General features: G+C 40.4%; 2 protein-coding genes across 3 annotated transcripts in view; one reads left to right on the forward strand and one right to left on the reverse strand.

Moving 5' to 3' along the window:
- The window catches only part of vps37d (VPS37D subunit of ESCRT-I), a 37,431-nt gene extending 20,466 nt beyond the window's left edge, over positions 1–16,965 (forward strand). For both annotated transcript variants that reach the window (XM_018691472.2, XM_051078395.1), the window contains exon 4: positions 5,884–16,965. In XM_018691472.2, coding sequence (XP_018546988.1) covers positions 5,884–6,426 — 543 coding nt within the window. In that variant the 3' untranslated portion in view covers positions 6,427–16,965. The remainder of the gene's footprint in view (positions 1–5,883) is intronic.
- Positions 16,966–20,788: 3,823 nt separating this feature from the next.
- LOC108893442 (ATP-sensitive inward rectifier potassium channel 1-like) lies at positions 20,789–24,705 on the reverse strand. The gene is made up of 2 exons (XM_018691471.2): positions 24,249–24,705; positions 20,789–22,643 (listed from the first exon to the last, which is right to left on the reverse strand). Exons 1-2 carry the CDS (start codon positions 24,263–24,265, stop codon positions 21,506–21,508), a joined length of 1,155 nt encoding a protein of 384 aa, XP_018546987.1. The 5' UTR covers positions 24,266–24,705; the 3' UTR covers positions 20,789–21,505.
- Positions 24,706–24,982: the final 277 nt, after the last annotated feature.

Consider the following 24,982-nt stretch of genomic DNA (forward strand, 5'->3'; position numbering starts at 1 on the left):
AAAGGATGGAGGTTTATATTCACATATTCACCTTTAGGCCTCTATTGTTTAACCTCCACAACAAAACTGCACTGATACATGTACTGACACGACTCTGTTGTCTCATTTCTGGTGAATAGAAATCACTGGACCTCAGTCTGTGTGTGCTGTAGAGATTTATGAACAAAGAAAACAACGTCTCTTAATTATGTGTTTCTAAAATATCGTCATAGACGGTGTTTGCTCTTGACTTAGTTTGTTTATCTGTGAGAGCATCAGTCATAATCGCAGGCCGAGTCAGATCGTGGTGGATTATCGGTGGATTTTTCACTAGGCTGAGCTTTTATTATTTCATTTATTGTGTTTATTTTTGCCTTTATTTGTGTCCAGATAGAGTCAAATCATGAATCTCAGTTCGGAGACTTGTGGAAATGATAACGTAATCTATGTTTTCTGTCGCCATAGCAGCTTAATATTCCTGTGTTACTTTCAGTAGAAGTTCTACCTCGTTGCCAGACCAAAGAAATCGCTGTCCCTCATTAAAAAACAACTGCAGAGTTTTTTTAACCATTCAAATTTAGCTGGGTGATTAATAGCACATTTCTCTGTGGTGTGACTAACTCAGAACGCATTAGTGTTACTGCTTAACACAGACTTTAAAGGATCATTTCTAGTGTTTTTGTAATCGTTTCAATAGGAAAAATACATTAACAATCACAATGAATCAAACTCTGTTACTTAGTGTTTATACTATACTATCAGTGTTTGACGTATTCCTGGTATGCGCTGTGTAAACATAGAACATAAACCTGAGGACAGTCCTTGTTGGAGTGAAGCAGCGTTTGTTATATTTGAGCAGCACCATCATTTATCTTTCTCTTTATTGTGCGCACCAGTAGGTACCGAGAGCTGCAGTCTCACAATAATTCATAACGCAGCTCTGTGAACGTGATGCACAGATCCTGTTTAAATCCTACATGTTCCTCTGGCCTTGATCGGGGGCAGCGAGGGAGTCTTGTTCACAGAGACGAAACCCACGCTGCTTCTGCTTCTGCTTCTGTTTCTGCTGCTGCTCCGGGCTCGGATTGATCCCGCTCGCTCAGCACACCTCCCCCTCCTCGCATGGCTCCAATCAATACCTCCATGACTCACTCATTAGGGCGGCTGTCCGTTGGATTGATTAAGCAACACCATGCACAAGCCAAACAACCAAGGCTGAATGAACGATGAGAAAACACCTCGGTACTAATATTTGATGGAGGCGTTTGATTTCTAAGTTCCTGCGTGTTAAAAATGGACATACTGACTTATTCCCGTTGGCATATTTCTTGATTTTATGACGAAATAATTCTTAAAAATCACATCCCTCTGGTGAGTAGGTGTGCGTTTAACTTGAATCAGCACAAAGACATCTCTCTCTAGTGTCTGTGTTCTGTGACTATCTCCTCTGATCTCAGACATTTTCAGATTAAGCCCTCAGAGGGTCTTTATTGGTTCAGTGGGAAAACGTTTTGATTTCCGTGATAGCTCCTCAGCAACACTGACATCAAATCCACCAGCTGTATTTGTGAGAATCTGGAAAAGCGTGTTTTTTTTCTTGGCCTATTCTTGGATGTCAGTAGGAAATCCTTTTGCCTTTGAAGACTGTGGCCAACAGCTTCTTCTTCTGTCGCCTAAAGTCAAACAGGCCTCCCTTATTAGGGAGGATTCCTCGTCAGGTACCGACATGAACCGAGATATCTGATGGAGAAAACAAAACCTTAACCTTGTTGTTGTCCTCAACGCTTGTATAAATCAGTCACAGCAGGGTTTCTGTGGTTCCAATCAGCCTTCGAGCAGAACTTGTTTTCTGTCTCTTATTTGTTCAGATATGAGCTGAACTGAGGGCAAAGAGATCAGGGCTGGTTTTAGGTTTTAACTCCGTTCATAGCCTCATTTTCTCAAGGGTTTGCTCATTTCGTGTTCGAGCTGTTGGACTGCAGCCAGGAGGAGGTTGATGTTGTTCCCTGTTGTGGTCTTTGCCATTCACACACTAACTGGTTCACTGTATTTAAAGCCTAGTAATTAACGATTCTCCAGCAGAAATCCTACTGCAGCTCTGAGTTTCCTTAATCTAATAAAAGAACCCAGATTCTCCTTGTTTATATGATGCGTCACTGACGAGGTTGCTGTGAATGAAGAGATTGCAAATAAACAGTTAAAATAGCTGGATTTTAATAAGGATTCATTTGTTGACATAAACTAATGGAAACTCTACACGCTAATGCTGCTTCAGGGCAAAGTAAATGCTGCTTCAGGGCAAAGTCACAACCAAATTTAGCAGCATTGTCATCCATGAATCAAAACAAAATGACAATAGCAGAGACATGACAATGCACCCTCTGTCTGTCTGTCTTTATAGACGGAGAAATTCACAACATGCAGGCAGTAAAAACACTTTATTTTAAGCTTATTTGTCTGAAGTACTAACCCTCCCTGTTGTCATAGCCAGACACTGACACTGGTAATTTAACCTCAGTAAAATTACTGTTTTTGTCAATGGAGTCTGGTATTGATATATAGTGATGTTTCTGGTTAAACAGAAAGGATCTTACTCATTAATAAAAGGTTTGTCTCTGTAGGAATTCTGTCCATAATGTTGTCAGACACTTAAAACAACAATCTGAGCCTGTCAGTGGCAAAAACTAGCACTTTAGTGGACGTACTTCAACGCGAACAAATGCCCAGTTGGATTTCATTGCAGCCGCCGTTGGCGACAAACCATCTTTGATCAATACTGCACCAATTCCAAAGATTGTTCAGTCATTTACACCCAAAAACATGGGATAATAAGGCCCAGGTTCACATTTACCAGTTAACCTTTTAGAATTTCAGTTGAGGTTGATTTGGCGACACCTGTGGTCACTCCTGGTATTGCTACAAATATTTTAATAAGAGAGGTGCCAGAGTTCAGTTTGAAAGTAAATGTTTTTAGATTAAATGTGCTAAATTTTAGAAATGCAGCAGAAGAAGTCAGGTAACTCGTCTATAAGTTTGCATTGCATAATGAAAGTTTGACATCTTCTTTATAAATCGCTGAAGACTTTTAAGATAAGATAATCTTTACATTGTTGCAGCAGCAAACAGGGATAGCAAAATAGAAAAAGATCCATATAAGAAGGAATAAATATTAGTAACAAGACATAAACAAGACAATATATACATTTTTAAAACAATATAGGACTATATACACAGTAACAAATTGGATTTGTATACTGATATCGTACATCGCCCATCTAGATTACATCTAAACACAACATTTGTGCATGTGCAGAAATTGTGTGCAAGACCAGATCTTGTTTTGCCAAATTTCATCCAGCATAAGCCTTTTGAATTCCCAGTACATGAGCAGACCATTTGAATCCAGTCTGAAATAACAGACTCTGCTCTGACAAAACAAACTACTCTGTGGAGAGGTAACTAATGAGTGTAAATACAATCAGTGGCTGAAGCAGAACAAATGCCAGCCATAAATAGTATCAAAAACTGGGTTTGATATGAACAGATTGCAGATCTGGGTCTGCAGCTATGGTTCAGTTACTTTCATTGTTGATTAATCTTCTGAACATTTTCTCAATTAATCATTTTGTCTATGAAATGTCAGGATATTGTGAAAAATGCCCAAAGGTGATGAGTTAAAATGTCTTGTTATGTCCGACCAACAGTCCAAAAACCCAAATATACTCAGTTTCCTGTCACATAAAACAAACAAAAGTGACATTTGAGAAGCTGGAGGCAGTAAATGTTTGGTATCTTTGAGCTAAATTAATTGACAGTTAATTGACCAATTGTCCCGGCTGCACTTGCCATTTATTCTCCTCCATAAATGCCAATATTAACCAGGTGAAAATCAGCTGAAGTACAAACTCTTAATAAGCTACTTCTTCTATATTTGAGTAACATTCTTGCACTGAGAGAGAAACATCTCATGAGGCGTCAGGCTTGTGTCAAAACCCTGAAGAAAGAAGTTAATGTCTGAAGATTAAAGATCCAGTCATGGTTTGGACCCAAAGAGAAGCTGCAAGTTTAATGTTAACCAACGTCGACCGAGATTCAGCTGCAGATTTCTGCTTCATTTTTATTTCATTTCACACGCTCGCAGAAACAGTGTTTGTATAACCCCTGCATGCAAATAAATAAGCTCGGCCTGGAACAGCTGCAGCGTATTGGCAGCTAGGCCGATAAATTCACTGCGACCTGAGGTTATTTAGCGGCGTCCACACCAGATGGAGAAGCTCGCACGTCTCAGTGGGGCGGGAAGACACAGTGGGAGGAGAGCTAATAAACCAGAAACTCCACCAGTCACATGATACAGCTGACCAGGAGCAAGTGACAGTGACGGAGACATAACATTTGGTCTCAGATTTAACCCTCAAAGCGACTTTTCTTTAAGGATAAATGGTGATGTTGTGTGTTTTTCTTACTGTCAGTGAATCTGCGGTAAATGTGTATTCATCCGCAGCTGAAAATAGTCCCCAACAAATGTTTTTTTTAATCCTGTTTCACTGATGTTTGCTAAAAACAACAGTGCCCAGTTGTTGTAGAAAATTACTGAGCCTTTTTATAAAGTGAAACTACACATTGTTAAGGTGTTTTTTTTTTTTTTAAAGATTTAGTCTGAATAAATCAGCTTGAGGCTGAGAGCCACAGGCAGAGGAAGGGGAAGTCAGGCAGTGTTTAGAGACAGACTAACACATTTGGTGTTTTCATGAGATTTATTGACACTAAAAATATAGAATAACACCAAGCCTTATTATTTAAATCAAATAAGAGCTCAGCTATTTGTTGATTTATTCCCAGTTTTCTTGAAGCGAATACAAGCATACTGAAACAAGACAGTGTAAAACAGATCTATACACCAGTATTAAAACAATTTACACCTGATTTGAGATTTTATTTTAAATCAAATGAACATTTGAACGTTTTACATTTCCAGTGTCTCAGGTGTGAGAATTTACTTTTCTGTGTAATAAACTGAAGGTGTTTGGGGTCTTGAACAGTTGAAAACATCACTTTAGATCAAAGAATTGATTAATTGAGAAAGTTTTCATCTGAGTCATCTAGAAGAGTTTCTCACTGTTACAGTAACCTGATCTTTGACATATCATGTAGCGAGCGTAACTGTTTCTCTGGCACGTTGTCAGGAGACGTTGTACCTATAACTAAAGTGAGACTGTTGTGAGTGGATTTGCTGCAGGAGGCTAATCAACTAATTGATTTAAGCAAAAACTGCTACTGCTTCTCCAAGGTCATGTTATTTGATTAATTGTGTTAAAACGTGATACAAATGTCAATAAATTCATGTAGTTAATCTATAATTGTAGACCTAATTGTCCCCACTGGTTAATTGTGCACAATGTGGTGGTGAAAAACTCTTAAAAACCTGAATCTTGGCGACACTTTTTTCCCCACGTGAACATGCAGGATGTAATAAAACGACCAAAATGCGAATAAGTCTCTGGGTTTCGGTCCCTTTCCTGTGTAAAACTGAATCAGATTTGGCTTTAAAACAATTAACTGTGATTTACTTCACAAATATAACTTCTGCTCTCAACCAGACGAGGCTCAGACCAGGCTTCTCACATCCTGGGAACACGTACAGAGACGGATCACACGGCTTTCAGGCTCTGCCAAATGTAACAGTTGCTGCACATGGGCCATTGTTAGCTCTGTAAAATGTTCTACAGTGAAATATTGTAGCCGACAAACTGTGCCAAAGTTCATGGGTAAACATCCCAGAGCTGATTAAATCCTCTTTATACTTAGAGGAGTTTGTTTGAACGGCTCCCCCGCGGTTGGACCTCCCTTTGTGTGTTGTCCTGTCTGCTGATGCCGGTTTTGTTTGTCTGCCCCGGGTTTTCACAGGAGCTGCTGGAGAAGTTCATGGAGGGAAACGTAAGCCTGGATGAGTTCCTGGACTCCTTTCAAAGCTCCAGGAAGACGTATCACATCCGTCGGGCGCAAGCGGAGAAGATGCAGGAGATCGCCCAAGCCAAGCGGCAGCCGGGCAAAACCAAGCGAGCGGAGGAGAGCAAAGTCCCCGAGGTGAAGAAGGACTCGGAGCAGCCGCCGGAGCCTCAGCGGCCCAACGGCTTCGTAGCGCAGGGACCTTTAAGGGTGTTCCAGGTACGCTACGGCCTCACGCCGGCCATCCTCCTCCCTCATTACCCCGTGTCTCCCCCTGCCTCGGCTCCGGCCCATCAAATTAGTAGCACCCCTCCACCAGAACCCCAGCTGGGACAGACCCACATCCTCAGCCCCAGCACCCCGCTTCCAGGACACGGCCAGCCGGTCGGCCTCAGGGTCATCGGACAGCTATCGGGGGGCTGGCCGGCGAACGGGCGGCCGGTGAGGGTGCAGCAGCTTTACAGGCCCAACCCTCAACAGCCCGAGCCGCCGTACCGATAAAACTCCGCGAGGGGAGGAGGAGGATGAGGTGGAGGAGGAGGAGGATGAGGGAAAAAGAAAAAAAAAAAAAAGCCGGTTTGAGAGGTCTTCCGAGACGTGGAACCAAACAGTGGCTGTCACAATCATGTAAGCAAAGACTGATCCAGAGACAGGCAGCGCTGCAGACGCCCGTTTCTGTTCTCCATCCATGACACACAAATGCAACCATCAGAGGGAAACGAGCAGAGCAGAGGCAGAGAGGCGGCAGGGACGACCGGGGATGGGTCTCGGTAGCCATTTTGGATCCGGTGAAACACTCTGATTCGTTAAGCTCCGACGCTAACAAAGCCCTTTATCTCGCTTTGTTCTTTTTCATCAGTGAAGAGCAACAGAAAACATACAGAGAGAAGGAAGCAGTGAGAGCAGAGATGAGTTTATCAGTCGTTAAACATCATCATAACTTCCTTCTGCGGTGGCAAAACAACACAACAGGAACAGAGTGAAGTGTAACAGTCGGAAACAATAGGTTTTTGTGATTGTGTTTGGTGCAGGTATTCATGTAAAACCAGACAAAATATGCCACAAAATCAGAATTAAACAGAAATACAATTTTAAAATCATGAATGACGTATCTAATACAAGCATTAAAAGGTTTCAGCAGCCCAAAACAACACAAGAGCCGTCCGAAACTTAAGATAAATAATTCTAAAATACCTCAAAACATCAACAGAGAGCACAGTTTCTGCAGCAGTGATTTTAATTCACCACATTCTGCAGTTTTACATCTAAATTCAGAGGGTTTCACACTGAGAGAGCAGCAAATATTATTTTGTTTCTGGTAGCAAAGAGCATAGCTGCTTAGATAAAGAAAAAAAAGAGGTTTTATAGACGAATCCAGCGGCTGTTTTATGTGTCGCCATACGTGTGCTGTCATTACTGCAGTGGCAGAGTGGAACATTTACACAGCTGAGTCCTCCTCCTCCCACAGATGATTGTCCATCTGTGTAAATGTGGAAGTTTCTCAGCTTCACAACATTAGTCTGAAATCGGTTCTTATGACTCAGGCAGAAAGAATGACATTAACTCACCACTTCTGTCCGACCTCCACTGTGGCAGGAAGTATTCACTATCTCATCTGTAATCAGTGACTGTATGTCAGCTGGGATTGGCTCCAGCCTTTTACCTTTAAGGATGAGCGGTGGAGATAATGGATGAATGGGGTGAATGGTGGCTGGCTGCAGCCAGTTCTCAAAGACTGTTTCTGTCATTTTAGGAGGTTCTCATAGCAGTTTTTATTTTACCTCTAGGTCTGGTTTTAATTAGTTATTTGATGCTATAAAAAGTGGCTGTGACGTCATGATTGACAGCTGTGATCGGGTGGGCGGGACTTTGGCTCCACCACCCAATCACTACTGCGCTGCCTCCGTCTCCAGATGATGTCACCGGCACAAAATGGCAGCTTATGTCCAGTGAGAGGAAGTGGAAACACGTCGTCCATCTTTATATACATTATTTATAGTCATCAGAATCAGAAGAAAAGCATTAATTGAATAAAATACTGAATTTACTTTAAAAGTGGAAAGACTTCTTGTTAAAACTGAAGTTTTGCACGTTAAAACTTTCTTTTTAACATCATTTACTGACTGTAATTCAACATATAACAGATTCTACAGGATCTCCTGGATGGATTTCTTGGCAGGGGCTCTTGAAAAATTTAATATTTCATGTACAAATCATACAAAATGTTGAATTTGCCGCCACAGTAACAGCAGCTCTACTTGTGCTCACCCCCTGGATTCGTCTATAGGCAGCAGCGTTAGTATTTAGAGTAATTAGCTGGTGAAGAAACACTTGATTAATGTTTCATATATATTCTGCTGCTCAGGTTAATTAGATAGAAAACTGCAGCGTCTCCTCAGTCAACAGAAGGTGATTAAACGTTTTTGAGCTTTTAGTTTTTTATTGACTTACATGAGATAAAATGAGATGTGATAAGGGATTCAGAAGGATTCAGATTGTGGATTTGAATCCGATGAAATGCTATCGAGCCCCATCCCTACTGGAAGCCGTGAGCGTTTTTATTGTTATTTTTATTTTTTTATACTTCACACTGAGGGACGTGAAGCACACGGTTGTGAAGCACATCTTTAAAATCGAAAAAGGAAAAAAGAAAAGCATCTTATTGTTCATTCACACAGCTTGAGGACAGCGAGAGGCTTTGAGAGACGCCAGGAGTCATCACTCACAATGAATGATGACGGAAATAAAGTGGTGTTTAATATAAACTCTCGCTCTTGTTTTTTTCCATCCATCCAGACGAGGCAAAGACATTTCATACTTGGCTCCGTTTCCCGAGATACTGACTGCTGATATTAGATCATCGCAGAGCAAAGTTTAAACAAAGACACACTGTTAAGCAGACGCAGGTGGTATTTATTAATCATTCCCAGGCTATAACCTGTCAATATAATATTCGCGGTGTCATGTGTGTTAGCGTCACAGACGATTACCCAAAGCCTTCTGCCTTCTTGTGCGATGATTTCACGAACAGTGTTTGCGGCTCACACACCAGTGAGTGATTTATTTATTCATGTAAATCCTGTTTTAAATGGCTGACTTCAAAGCTTCTTGTTTACCGTGCTAAATGAAGAGCTGCTTCTCCTTTTCAAGGCAGCCCAGTGCTTTTTTTTTGGTTGTTGTTTTTTTAATTTCTCTCCCTAACCCCCCCTGAACTGAGACGCAGAGTGAGGGGGAATTTAATCTCTATGAGAAAAACCAGCGCTCTGCAAAAAAGCCCACAGTCGGATATAAGGAGGTTCTTCCTCATTTCGCTCTTCCTTTTCTCTCATTATCCATCCCTCAGCATTTAAAAAGGGAAAAGCTCTGGATTGTAGTTATTATGGTTCTGCTCTTGAACATACATCTTACTCATCAATAACTCATATAAGTGCATGCTTACTACAGCTTGACAAAGTACATGAAAATGCCTTTTTTTGCAGGCCAGTGCCCAGCTGCATAAAGAATCTTTAAGGAAATATTCTTAGATGTTAGATTTCTATTGTAAAGAAAGAGTTGTTCTAATTTAACTTATGTTGTTTTTCGTAGGAGATTCTTTAATTAAGCGAGAGCTGTAAATGGATTTCAAGGTTTTGAGGATTTCTTTAAAGGGTAGCTCCATTTTTTTGGGTCACATCTCATTGTTTTCTGTCTAATAACGCTCAGAAAGTCGACTGCTGAGGTCTGTAAACGCAGCTATGTCGCTAAAAAGACGTGAAACTGCCAGGAGATGCAGAATTTATGTGGTATTATATCTTAAACTCCTGCCCTCGTCCTTGTATCTCAGGTCACAGTATTGTAGCACCAGCTGCTCATCAGTGGCTAAAGAGCCTCTGAAGAAACTAAAGCTACCAAACCAACCTGCTAACCTGGACTGTCTTCATTCTTTCTCGATTAATCTGCCGCTGGTATTCTCAATTAATCCACCGATTGTTTGGTCTATAAAACCCAGAGTTTCCCAGAGCCTGAGCTGAACACGTTTAAAAGGTTTTTTCACCTTTGCATCATGGAAGTCTGAGAAAACCAGCAGATATTCACATTTGTGAAACTTAAAGAAAACTGAATTTTGTGCAGATAGTTGTTGATTAATCTTCTGAATCAGCTATTTGTTTCAAATCTTAAAGAAAAGCAGCTTTTGTGCGACAGTGTGGCGATCTAACGAGCTGTGTGCTACCTTTTGTTCTGTTTGTGTGTATCTGTGTGTCTGCTTTGTTTTGATTTTGGTGTTCCTGTTTATTGTGGATAAAAGCTGCAAACAAAAAAGAGTCAGACGGGGCAAAAACAAAAACAAGCAGTATTCACATTTATATCCTGTGTTTCTGGTCCAGTTGAACTTCTTGTAGCGTCGTGTCGCTGTGTTCACAGATCTCAGCAGTTACAGTGTTGGTGCAACTGATGAAAATACACTAAAGGTACCTGTTTTTATTGGTGAACAAGATCTTAATGTGCCAAAAAAAAGTTTTTTTAACCGGTAAAACCCAGTGGAGGCTTTCTTATTCTTTGTTTCTTTGTTTTTCTTCAAACTGGGTGTTACATTTGGACTCATCTTTTACCTGTATCTTTTCTTTTAGTCCAGTTTTTACTTGACCTTTTTATTGTTTTTACTTTTTTTGTATGAAAACTTTTATTTAATTTCCTGCCTTCAACCACAGGGTTTGACTTATGGACACTTCTCGCCTTTTTAATGTGCACACGATTAATTCAGCAACACAAAAAAAGAGTCTGATGTGTTATCAAGATTTGAGAAATCACTCAGTATTTTAACTTCCTTTACTAATCTGTTTGAGATCTTCTTACAAAACCCTCAAAGGAATTGATCCACATTTTTAAGAAAAGATTAATCACACGTCTGTGCAGTAAATATGAAGTTAGAACCAGGAGACGGAGAAAATCCACACACCCACACCTCCAAAGCTCACTGATTAACACGTTTTATCTTGTCTGTTTAATCTGTACAAAAAACAAAAGTGTAGATAAGGAAGCGTTGTGGTTTTACAGCACAGTAACTGCCCTGCTTTAGGGCTGCAACTAACAATTATTTTCTCAGTCGATTAATCATTTCGTCTATTAAAGCATCAAAAAATAGTGAAAAACGTTCAGCGTGATGTCTTCAGACGTCTTGTTTTGTCCAAACAGCAGTTCGAATCCCGAAGATATTCAGTTCAGTATGATGTAAAACTGAGAACAGGAGGAAATCTTTACATTTAAGAAGCTGAAAACTGCTTTTTTTAGCCATTTTGTGTAAGATTGTGTGAGGAAAGACTCCAGAAAGTCTTTATGCTAAGCTAAGCTAACGGCAGGAGCTTCATATTTAAAGCACAGACATATAGACTGATGTAACTGGGCACTGGCTCCAAACCAAAACATGCAGTTGTGTGTCCACTCAGGGTCTTTAGAGGAAAAACAAAAAAAATGCAGTGCCGCTTCTGAACCTGTAGCACAGATGGACCCGGGGACCTCGTACCCATGGATCTCATGTTGACCTCCACCCACACCGCCACCCGACCACCCCCATTCACACATCTTTACAGGTGCATGACCTTAACAATGACACCAAAATCACCTTCGACATTCCATCGTTGCTTTGAGATTTGACCAACTGAAGGTTGTAATGCTGTTACTGCTCGCTTTATTTTACTGATCCCATAATTTCCTGGAAATTTATGCAAAGTAAGTTTCCAGGAAATTAGCTGGAAAACACCTGTAAAATAAAGTGATTTTGTTTTTGTAGCAGTGCTGTGTTTGAGTCCACCTCAACCAAAATGTATTTTTATTCAGGCCGGATGATGATTCATGTAAGATCGGACACTTCATGTGTCTGAAATATCCTCAAAAATGTAAAGTGCTTGTTTCTCTGCGACTGTGGTTTTTGTTCGTCCAGTCTGTTATATCGTGTGTCTCTTTTTCTATCAGAGACTTCTCCCAGCAGCCTTCTCACAAAGAGAGAGAGAGACGGTAATAAAACAGATAAATGAATGTTGCTTTCAGAATTTAAATTAAAATGAAGTGTGGCCACTCGCCCTCAAACATTTGAGATGATCTGCGTCGCAGAGCCTCTCAGATGAAGGAGCCTTGGCTGCAGGCGTTTCGTACCAGATGATTATGAGCGATGTCAAAGCCGATCAGCGCTGCAGTGAGTGAAGATGAGCTAATAATATCCAAGTCAGCTCATTTCATCGGCTCGTGTGTACAGTATGTGTGGCTGGATGCACGTGGCCGTCAAAACCTCTCGAAGGAAGGAAAATGCCAGCTTGTAAGAATCTCTGGCTGGTATTCTCCGTTTTTAAAGTCTTTTCCAGTTAAACTGATGGTTAACTCAACTGCAGAGGCCTCATATGTAAATTGTTTGTGGGTTTACAGCAAAAAAAAATGGGCATAAAACGGTTGAACTCCTCACACTGAATGACTTGCATGTGAAAAAGCATGTCACAATAAGGCCCAACTGGTGGTTAAAATGCTTCTTATGCTCACAGTAACCATCATTAATTCATGTTATCGGGCACAAAGACTCTCGGGGGTCTTTGGGAAAATGTGTGCAGTGTTTGTATGATGGGAGGATGTCGAGGAACAGAAGATGTTTTTACAGTTAACTCACAAAACATCAGTGCTGTGATCCCTGAATACATGTTGTCACTCGTGTCTGTTTTGGAGCAGCAGGCTTTGTGCCGCACAACACATGGCTTTAATGTGCTGTGACGGCTACTTTCCGAGTCAAAATAATTGCACGAGATGATCTATAGAGCTTTTATATTTTCCAGGCCACAGTGAGGGAAGGGGGTGGGGGAGGCTTGTTAAAGATGGAAGTGTTGCAGTCCACAGATGATATGATGGATAGGCCGGGCTGTACTTATCAGCCATGATATAATGCAACAACTTCTGTGTGGATAGACTCTGTCAACAATGTTTAAACTAAGAGCTGGAAATAAATCCTTATTTATGTGCTGTGTAAGTAGGTTACAAATACACAGGAGGAGTCAAATATACCTCAGAGCTAAGCAGAGGAAGCAGAAAAAAACACAAAGTTCAGTTAAATCAAAATACTGTGAAGGAGCAAAGAAATAGAGGTTCCCAGTGTGTGTTTCAGGCAGTGATGAACAATGTACAGAAACAGACATGTCATGTAGCCAGAATAAATTCCATTACTAAAGTTAGTAATAAAAAGTAATAGGTAACCATCAGTATTAACTAATAAAATGACAAAGATCTAGACAATAAAATATAATTAAAATGCGAAACAGACAGATCAAAAAACTGCTTCTGTCGTGCAACATTTTCAGCCCTAAAGCGAATTAAATCTTATCCGAGAAGTGCGACTGGCCAGACTCGACTTTCAGTGTTAGCTTCCATATCGATAGAAAATTACTTACTATTGAGATGCACAGATAAACCTCTACAACAGAGTCATTGAACTTTTCCTCGTCCTTCAGCCATTGTGGGTTGAGAAAACAGCGATTAAAGCTACGCTAACTTGTTTTAGCTTGTGCTAGTAGCGGTAGTGGCGGTTTGCTAGCTCTGACCAGTCTGATCTCTGACCGTCCAACCAAAGGACATTCTGAAGGCCTCAAGGCAGATTTCTGTTACCTTGGCAACACGGTGCTGAATTCTGATTGGATAAAAGCTGTAACATAAACAGACTGTATTGGAAGCAGCAAAACCAAGAGGAAAGTTATGAAAATAGACTATTAGGAACAGTTTGACAGACGTAGTATTAATGGAAAAACATGTATAAAAATATAATTCAGTGATTGTGACAGTCAGCAGAGGGCCTTGACAGCCCACCACTGGTTTCAGGGGGGGTCCTGAGATCCTTAAAGGGGGACTCCACTGATGTTCTTAGGGAGTGCTTCTCCATCAGAGGTGCCTTAAAACAACTCCAAATCCTCCACATCTTTTGTAGTTAACACATGTAGAATCAGACGACGAGGCGCTGCAGTTTAACAAGCAGCCAGCCCTTCAATTTGGAGGGATTTACTGACCGTACAGCGGTGAGCGCAGCCCTCCATAAGTCCAGACCTCAGAGGCTCGGTTACACGGGGGTGATTCCTGAATGTACGCGTAGCTGTGGTTGACGTCCACCATGTCTGCCAGCCAAGATTTAAATGACAATAAAGACAGAGGGGAAGAAGTCAAATCCATCACCAGTAAACCTGCCCATTAATTCCCCCCTTTTTTTTGTAAGGCAGACAATAAAAGTAAAAGCTCGAGGCTGATTGTCGCATTAGTTTAGATTTACTGACACAATCACTGTTAAAATGGGAAAAGAATAAAAGCATTTATCTTAATGGCGGCAGGTGTGTGACTGGAAGGTCACTGGTCCTTATAACTGGTCCAGCTGGGACAGAAATCATGACTGTTCACAGACATTAACTGTCAGTGAGGTGACCAACCTCATCTGTCCTCTGAAGTGGGACGAAAACCAATAAAAACGTTCCATACAGAGCAATCTGCGTTTGATTAGGGCTTTGTAAGTCAAGTCGTTTGGGTGGAAAAGATGTTTTGATTTTAAAAAAACTATATATGTTTTAAAAGGAAATTATATACAGCCTCAGGCGCTTCCTTTGGGACATTTTCAAACTGGTCTGTAGGAAGCAGCTGAGCAAAAATCATGCTAAAATATTTATATCAAGTACATTAGGCCATACTCAGCCTCTCTGTGTGTGGTTGAGAAGCAGCTAAGCCATAAATGCGATGAACATTTTCACTGGCAGCCGACCAGCTGCTCGACTGAGGCGCTGTCTGAACATCTGATTTACTGAAACACAATGAGCAACAACTGGTGTGTGAGTGTGTGTGTGTGTGTGTGTTGAATCCAGGCAGCGGAGGCATAATTTCAAAAACAATAGTGTGAAAGGAGGTTGTGCAACATTTTCTCCGCTGTGTCTCTGAAGCTTTCACAAGCTGGAGAAATCAAAATGTAAAAAAATAAAAAATTAAAAATATCTGCAGTTTTCACATCTGGGATTTAGCAGCCAATAAAAGCAAACACAGCTGCTTCATTCACTTGAATCCATCTTTTTTTTGGGAGAATCTCTTACATTGTTTGACTTACACTTTAAATGTGCTCTATGTAATCTTTTGCTATCCCTTCATAGCCAATGTTAGCATGACTAGTTGTAAAGAAGTGATAGAAATAGAAGCAAAACAAGAGTTAACATTGGTGTTGCTATTTGCCATTTGTGTTAACATTTCTTCTACACTAGTAAGTAAACAGCTGATAATGCTAACATTGGCTATGTAGCATTAGCAAAAACTTACATAAAGCACCTTTAAAGCTATTTTTTAGCCACATTAGCGGTGTGGCTGTAGGGATCACAGCTGGTCTTAAAATTTAAATATCTCAGTAACTATTGGATGGACTGCCTTAGAATTTTGTACATATATTCATGGTCCCCATAGGATGAAGCCTGCTGATTTTGGTGAGCCTTTGACATTTCCTCACCACTCATAGCACCACCATGAGATTGATATTTGTAGTTTTGAGTGAAATGCTGCAGTGGATGGTTTGATATGAAGTTTGGTACACATATCCACAGCCTCTGCCTTTTTATCTAGCACCACCAACAGCTCATTGTTTGCTTTTGCTTACAGCAGTTTTATAAATTTACTGTATTGCTACTGCTCTCATTAACCTGTTTTCACCAATAGACTGTTTAAACACCATCAAATGCCAGTTAGCAACTAGCTGACTAAGTAAACATTGCAGCTAAAGAACAAGATGTTTTTGTCAAGAATTGGTGTGCAGACTAGACCAGCATTAAAAAGAGAGACTATATATTGAAGTTGTATATGTCGAGTGGACAGAAACATGACCTAAAATCAAAGCTAATGTTGTTCTTTGTCTGGTAGAGGAATAAATACGTAGCTCTTGACAAACATTATAGCCAAAGGACAATAAAATAACGTACAGTGTCTGTCGGCTTGTTGTGGAGTTGTAAAGTCAGTCAAAAAACTGTCCATGTTAGCATACTGCACATTATTTTATTGTTAGGTCATCTCTGAGGTGTGGAGTGCAGTCAGATCTGGCTCTTTTGTGCAGTTTTATAAAAAGTCACACAACCACAGAACCTGTTTCGAACAGGCAGACACAGCTTCAGTTGTATTGGGAACCGAAGGCGGTGAATGAGCTGCTAAAATTGAAAGCACCACAGTGGTAATTACACAGCAGGGCCCTAAATGAAAGGTGGCTCCATTAGCTAAGTTAATTAATTAATCATTTAATAGTTAATTAAAAGGCAGCACAGCTGCTCAGTGGTTATCACTGTTGCCTCGCAGCAAGCAGGTCCGATAATAGTCGTCTCTGAGTGCAAGTTGCTCATTTTCACTGCGGTAATATGTTGTTTCTTCCCTCAGTCCTAAAATATCAGTTGACTGGCAGATTCTGTATTGCATATAGGTGCATATAAATAACTTTTTGTGTGACTTCAAGGCAGAAGATGGGAGTTTGTACTCAGTATATTAGAAAACTAAGACTCATGGCAATCATCTGTCAATGGAAAACCTCAAGAATGCCTCAGTAAAAACACTTCTGTGTTAAGATAAATGAATTAACATCTTAGGGAAGTAACACAAGTAACACAGCTTCTTGTATCAAGTGTTTTTGGTATAAATCCAAAATCATTGCAGAAGTGTCAAACACTGTTTATCTATGAGGCCTCTGTGGTGTTAAACACGATCAATCTGAAGGATGTGACACTCTAAGAAAGGTTCTGCGATTGATTCGTCCTCTCTGACCCTAATTAATCAGGTTGCAGCGGGTTAAATGGAGGCTGCTGGGAAAGTCCTTATGCATGCTCAGCTTTATATAAAACAGTCTACTAATATGATTATTGAAGAAGACTTACAGTGGGATAACATCTCTTCTTGCTACAGTGTGTGTCCTGCCAACACTCCCAACATTCAAGTGACCTTAAAACAACAAGTTTACATGTGAACTGTTTTCCATTTGCTTCCCACATGGATCCAGGAGTTGTCAATAAAATACATTTGTCACTCTGATTGAACTCATCCTAAAGTCTGGGCTGTATATTTACCTTGTCTCCATCACATAGAGGGGAGGATAAAGTGTGACTGTTATCAGAGAACCAGCCCTTGGTTCTTCCAGATTAACAGACACTGCTGTACCTTCCACTCAGTCCTCTCATCCCCATCTGTTTTTTTTCTTCTTCTTCTTTTCAGCTGCTTCAGACTCACTGTGCCAATCCGTCTCAACAGTTCTGTTCATTGTTATGCAGATGAAGCCCAGTTAACTCGCCTCTGTAAATCCAAATGGGATGAAAGCCATTTCAGAAGTCTCTGCCTCAACTGACAGAAAATCTTAGAGCCAGTCTTAAACCTGACTCCCCTGCTAGAACACCTTCAGAGACACAACTTGCTGCTAAATAACAAGGTCCATCACTCTAGAACATGAAGCGCTGGATGATTGTATCAGGGGCTGTTTTGTTGCCGGCTGTCTGCTGCCATCAGTAAACTGCAGGGGCACTGGGGAGAAGTGGGAACATCAAAAGTTTGTAGGCTGAACCTTTTCAAACATCCCTGAGCATATGAAAGAGAGACTGCTGGCAGAACTGGGACAGTTTGAAAAAACATCTTTATAGCAGAATTAATTGTTTATTATGATATTTTGCAGTAAATCATATTAGCACTTTGATGTCTTTAGTGGCCAGACCAGCTGTCACAGCCTTTTTTTAAAAAGAACTTTTATGGCATTTGTTTACAGCCTTTATGTAATAATAGTGGAGACAGACAGGAACTGTGGCACAGAACAAAAGGTATGTTGTGTTTACATTATACAAGACTTGAATCACTAGGATGAGTACCCACTGCCTCTTCCTGAATACTTTTACACCCTTTAATACTGAAAATATTTTTCAAATAAAAGTACAAATATAGTAATACATAAAAAATACTAATACTAATACATTGCAGCAGCTGTTTGCAGTTGCCAGTTACACTCAGTCCAAAGAGTTTTGTCCCTATCAATCATTCACACCCCTCCAAAAAAAGGAAAATAAAGCCCAGATTAAAAAGTTTTTTTTATTTTATGACATACTGTTTTCATATCGTATACTGCATGTCTAATTTGACTTTTTGATATGTAATGCAGTGAGACAACTACAGATCTTGAGTATCAGTGCGTGACAAATGAATTTCCTGTAAGCAGCTGCAGATGTTTGAGCATCTAAACAGAAATGCCACTTTGTCAGCTAACTAACCACCAGGTAACCATCCTGTCTCATACAGACATCTGGTTTGTAAACAAGCTGATAAATCCTATAAGATAACATCGGTGTGAGCAGCAGCAGGCAGTTTCTGTGTTCTGTATACCTGCTAACAATGTATACAGTGTATTTGCATTAGAAATCTCTTAATTCTCCTTTAACCTGACCTTAGTCCCTACAGTGAGAACAACACGGTCTCTGTTGGACCTAAACATGTAAACATGCATGAGTCTTTTAAGCTTGTAGCTATATCAGCACCTTTCTCCATGTGTAATCTTGTGTTGATTTACTTCTTAAACCCTCATAGAAACCACATTACAGCACATCAGTCTGATCTAATGAGATCAGACACAACAGAAGCAGAAAAACTTTTGTGAAGTTTATAACTTCAGGGTTTTTTGTCGAGAATGGGTCAGAGAAATGCTGATTCAACCCCTTAAATGGATGAATCACAAATCTAGTAACTGAAATAAAATTACATTTTCCCACCATTTTATACTCCGACATCTACTTTAAAAAAGAGAGAAGGAAATGTCAAAAGAAAGTATGACCATGAGCCATCAATTTTCCAGTGATGCTGAATGAAGAAATCAGGGTCCTTGCATTTTATTTAGTTATTGTATTTTATGAGTAAATGATTAAAAAAAAACAACTTAATAATAAACTAAATTAAAAGTAGAATTTGTAGCAGAACAGGTGCATTGAATTTCAGTAGATTCATACAGGTGTACCCTTGGGAGTCTTAATTGATGGGAAAGAGGGACTGATGGGGAGGGAGCCCTTGAAAAACCTGGAATGAAAAGTGTGTTTTGTTTGCATTTTTTAAAAAAATGTCTTGGTAATTACTGTCATGAAAATATTAAAACTGAGTTGATAAATCGGTTGATAGACTGAACTTCTCAAAAGGAAGAATAGTGGAGGCCCTCTGAGGCTCCTCACACCCCTCTCAAAAGGCGCAAAATGGTTTAGTCCAACCGCCCGCTGCGCTACATAAACGCAGCTAATTGAGCCGAGTGTGTGTTGATATTGGAAAGCCTGAGTCGTATTGTCCCCGAGAAGACAAATTAAAGGTGCCAAAAAAGAATAGAGGGAAAGAAAGGGAACGAAAGCCAACGTGAGGGGACACAGCTTTTGAAAAACTTCTTTCAAACGAAAGGTGAGTGTAGCTAACACAGGTTTATGCTAATATCAGTAGTTCTTTAGCTAGAAATACAGCTAGCTTGGATAGCATCTATAACATACATTCATTAGTACCCTAAGTTAATCAGCACCTATCAGCATTACATAGCAAAGCCTAACATAATGAAACAGTTCAACTTTGAAGCTAAATTTAGCCCCTTTCCTAGTAAGATAGCATATCATGTTCATATAGATTCATTTGCCACTTTACTGAGCGCTAGCTTAAAAACGGAGTCCATAATGGGCTTAAAAAAAGAGAGAAATGTTAATGCCAGAGGGTTTTTCAAAGGATTAAGATAAGTAAAACAAGAACTGAGGAGGAGAAAAGTTCCATCAATTTTTAGATTGTGCTGATTAATGAGGTAGATTAAAATATATCTTATGGTTCTATTTCTCACTTTTAGATGGTTTAATTATGCTAGAAATAGACCTACCAGTTGGCTGCAGTTTAATTTTTGGTCTATTCAAACAATTCAGTTTCATTTATTTCAGGATATATATCAGCTTACCTTGTTTGTTTGTTTGTACTGGTGCATTCTTGGTAGATTTGATTCTGTATAAAGATATGATCTTCAAAATTTCAATATGGTATACTATGAGCAGGTAAATTTGACAGGTTAATCCTCTAGGCACAACTTGCTAACACCATTAATTTATGGTTTAAATTAATACCAATATGTCCTGTAGCTTGGAGGCAGTCAGTCAGGTTAGCCTGGGGCATATATTTTTGCGTCACAAAAATTAATCAGCATCATAGCAACAATGTCACTTAATATTATCTGTCAGTATTACCTACCATCATAAACACATGGTCCTCGCTTTCAGATACAGCCACAGAGAGTGGAGCAGTGGGAAGTGGTCCCTCGTCATCTACTAGTCATGTTACTGAGGAAGTGAGACAAGGTGAGCTCATATAGTGGCAACTATTATTCCAAGAAATCATTTGTTGCAGTGTCAACTGAAAGGAGCTTACCAACACTAAAATAAAGTAGCCTATTTTATTGTATGTTAGGCCATAATAGAGTAATATCAATCATGAAAGGGGTCCACAGCAACTGCGTATGTATAGGACCAAAACTTTTTAACTACACCTCTGGGTGTACTTGCATGAATTATTCTAGTTCTTCAAAGTTATTTATCTCTTCTGTTTCTGCTGTGACATTTTCCCTGTGTGGGATCAACAGTCTTCATCTCATGTTATCTTGTTTTATGTTGCTGTACATAAAATCTTACTCTGTAAAATAACTAGGACCTATAAATGTCAAATAAAAGAAGCAATATTTCCCTCTGAAATGTGGTGGAGTAGCAGTATAAAGTTGCATAAAATGGGAAGACACTACAACAATCAAATCCTGATGTTCCTGCAGCACATTCTGGTAAGATACTCAGTGTGGAGAAGACCAAAAGATATCAAAAACCTGCAAAGGAATAGCAGGGAGCCAATTCATCGTGAAAAAAAGGTTTATTCCAGCTAAAGATGTTAGGTTCCCTGAGAACAAGTTTGAATGTTAACACAGTATAATCTACAAAATGTAGACTGGTCACAATTAAAATCATTGCATTTAGCAGCTATGTTCAGTCTCCTAATTATCAAGGCACACAAAATGTGTCAACACAAAAATAGCGTACAGTTAGCATTTTAGTAGAAATAATAAGAAAACTCAAAAGGCCTGTCCTACTTTTTTGTCCTCCCACAGCCATTGTAGCGCACAGTTTTTCATTATAACAGGCTCAGGCCCTAATCTCCTTCAAGAAGTACCCACTGTGACATCCAGTATTTTACCCCTTTCATTTTCTCCACGTCAAAACTTCAGTCCCTCTTCCGCCAGCTTCCACACATTACCTAGACAAAGTCACAAAGTCCCATCGATGCTTTGATTGAAATGAGCGGCTTAGCTCTCACTCATGTCTGAATTTTCATCCGGACAGTTTAACGACTTCAAATGTTTTTGCTGTTCAAAGCAAAAGAGTCGACAGTAATTTAAATGTTCACTGGAAGAAGCAGCAGCAGTGTGACCAAATATTTCTGACTAAAAGTGAAACTTTACTTGAAATATCCACATTGCTTCTCACACCTTTCACATGTGCCACATCCTCTTTTACTATGATTTACTTCCAGTCTGAGAATGAGTTCCTTTCCCGCTCATTCACATCTTAGTGATGTCCACAGAATCGTGAATGTCAATCACCTGAAACCCCAGATTGTCAATCCCAATCTTCTGATGGTTGTGGCTGTTGTGATTTCTCTGGTCCGTGTCGGTTTCAAAGCAGTGGACGCAGTGCGGCGTGGTGACCCGGACGCTTTTGGAAAAGTTCGAGAAATCCACCTGGTACTTTCCCGTCTTGGTGCGGGAGATGATGGGCAGAAAAGTGTACCCCCACTGAATCTCCTGTGGGATGTAGGAGGTTCGGACTTGACAGGAGGAGCTGGTGGACTCGGATGTCCCGTCCAAAAAGACCACCAACTCAAAGTCCTGCTGGGGGAGGCTGTCGGCTGACAGCTCGTAGAATGGGCTTGATCTGTTAATCACGTGATAGAGAGTCAGAGGGCAAACAAAAAACAAGTTATCCTTGCCAGCATCAACCATAAAGTCAACATCCACCTGGTCCAGAATGATGGTCTCTCCGTCTGGTGTGGTTGTTGTCCTGAGCAGCTTGCCGTAGATCTGGCTGCCGATCAGTAAGGTCTTTCGAAGGTTGGCCACTCTGATCAGGAGACACAGACTGCCTTTCTTCAAACAGATGACAGCTGTGCTGCTGAAGGTGACAGTCTTTGCCCTTTTTTTGGGTAAGGAGATCTTGGCCAGGATGATGCCACACATGAAGCAGTTGATAAAGACTCCGATCAGAGACTGGACGATAATTAGAGCCACTGTGCCAGCACAGTGCCCAGTCAGCGCCCTACCACCATAGCCAATAGTGGTTTGGGTCTCTAAGGAGTAGAGGAATGCCGTCGTGAGGCCGTTAACATTGTCTATACACTGGACGTGTCCATCTGTGCGGTTCTGTCCAGACAGATCGCCATTGCTCTTTGCGATCCAGTACCACAGCAGGCTGAAGATGAACCAGCTTCCTGTGAATGAAGCCACAAACAGGAGGAGAACAAAGCGCCAGCGGATCTCCACAAAGGTGGTCCAGAAGTCCACCAGGTACGCAAAGTGGTTACCGTATTCAATGTTCCCAAACTCAATGTTGCAGCGCCCATCTTTGGTGACCAGGCGGGTTTTGCAACTTCGGTGTCCAGCCGGCTGGATGTGACCCTGGAGCAGCTGGAACATCCTGGAGCTGCAGGGAACAAATGCAAGATTAGTCCAATGCTCTATCCACGTACTTGAGAGCAGGAACTTATCCAATACCAGTCAGGTTAGGTTATCCAAAATCACAAATTTGACTCATGGGGCTTCACAATCTGTACAGCATACAATACCCAATATCCTTAAACTCAAGGTTCAGATAAGGAAAAAACTTTACTGGGGGAATATAAAGGAAGAAATCTGAAGAAGAACAGAGCAACCGTTTGAGCCTTGAACAGGCTATGTAAAAACGTGTTGAATATTTTTACATATTTGATTATTTGATTATTTAATTCATTTTAAAGGCGACATGGTTTTGAATTTTTTGTGTTGTCCTGACTAGGTCTGTCTCTCTACTGATGTGTGTGTCACTGTACCTTCTATATTTTTCTTATTGTCAACAAAATCCTACCCCACCCCCCCACGTCCACCACTACCAAAAAAAAACTAAACAATGAATTGATCTTAACAAGAATTGTCTTCATTATGTCCAAAAAACTATTGAACACATTGATGAGTCACACTGTTACGCTGTTTCTTCATTAACTGTCAGTTCTACATTTGCCGTCTTGCTGCTGTAAACACCCTGTACTGCACTAAATATCTATTAATCCACAGCTGAAAACAGTAAAAAATAATCTTCAACAAATGCACTGTTTATTCCTCTCTGAGTAACATTTGCAAAATAACTGTGTAGCTGTTTTTGGAGATTATTAATCTTTCACACACTGAGTACTGAAGATGGAAAGAATTGAGGGATGGACTAACAAAGTCTAGGTTTTAGTTTAATTAGTTTAAATTTAACCAGTTTAATTTGTTAACAATAAGAAAAGTATAGAATCCCCAATCCCAACCAGCAGTGACCGGTACATTGCAATAGGCATTTGTATATTCAAATGATTAATGGATGACAGTTGTACAAACCTATAACAGGATCTGGAAAGTTCAGTAAAGTCACATAAATATTAAATAGTTATTATACCTGTGTGTACTGTGTAGTTTGCACCACGTGGTCCACTTTGAGCCTTACATAACAACCACTGACTGAATAGATCAAAACTCAGAGTCAAGAAACTCACTTGTTTTAAAAACATGGTTCTAACACTTCTGAAATACATATTATTGGAATAAAGGTTATCACACATTAAGAATAATCTTATTGGTAACATATTTTATAATGTTGTTAACATGTCTACCAGAGTAAGAGGTTTCTGATGAAACAAAAGTTAAATTAACCTACTAAATAGGTTACACCATTTTGTTGTTGGACAAACAGGGAAAGCTGTTTGTGTTACTTCTGTTTTTGTTTTCCAGTTATTAAAGCCTTAATAAAACTTTACAGAAGCACTATTATCAGTGGGTTCCTTAATTTCTTTGCACTTGAACTCTGTTTCGTAATTGGCAAAATGATTTTGATAGAACCCACGATGAAAAAACTAGAGAAAGAAGCTTCTTTACAATTAGATTTCACCTCTAAACTGCATTAAATGTTTAAGCAGCTTTCTTCCAAGCAGCAGTGAACTCGTCTGTGCTGTTACAAAACTAAATGGAAAGATATCCAAAAACTTCAAAACAAACTCAAAGTCTTTGAACGTACCTGCTGACTGAGACCATGGACCCAGACGGCTCACTGGATCTCTCGTGGAACTTCAGACTCCTTTCTTTCTTTTAGCGAGTGGCCATGGAGGCGTTGGAAAGATTTTAATCCACAGTGAAATTTCTTAATCCCAGCCACATGCCACCATGTACACTGGCTTCATACAAGACACAGGAGCCAGCCTGAGAGCTCCCAGTGGGCGTCAGTTCCCTCTTGACTGGCAGGGGCGACTTCCCTCATCACTTCACTAAAAAGTCTTAACGCAACCAGTGTCTTCCTCAGCACTGGACTCATGACGGCTGCAGATCTTTGGCTTTGTAAATTTCCGTCCAGCAGTGAGGAGGGAGCGCAGTTTGACGAGAAAGCCCTCAGTGCTTTTGTGTGGCAGAAGGTGCATCTATTGAAAGGGGCCAACGTGGCCGGTTGAGCACTCATGCTGTTTTTGTTTTCAACCCCTGAGAACATTTGGGATTTGCGTCGGGCCTCACAAAGAAATCCCTCAATTGCATTTCCCCCCCACCCGGTCCCCATCCCCCCCTTCTCCGAACCTGCAAGGCTGCCTCACATTTGCATCAAAATGAAGAGCTGCGGGAACAAAGTGTTTTTGCCATATTCTCCCAGCTGCATGAAGGACCATTTTCATATCAGTGGAGCATATTTCCATGATCTATTACGATATGAGAGAGGCCTTGAATTGACAAGAAGCCTCCCAGTGATTGATCCACATGCCATTA

This window comes from Lates calcarifer, linkage group LG20 (genome assembly GCF_001640805.2).
Source record: "Lates calcarifer isolate ASB-BC8 linkage group LG20, TLL_Latcal_v3, whole genome shotgun sequence".
NCBI lineage: Eukaryota > Metazoa > Chordata > Actinopteri > Centropomidae > Lates > Lates calcarifer.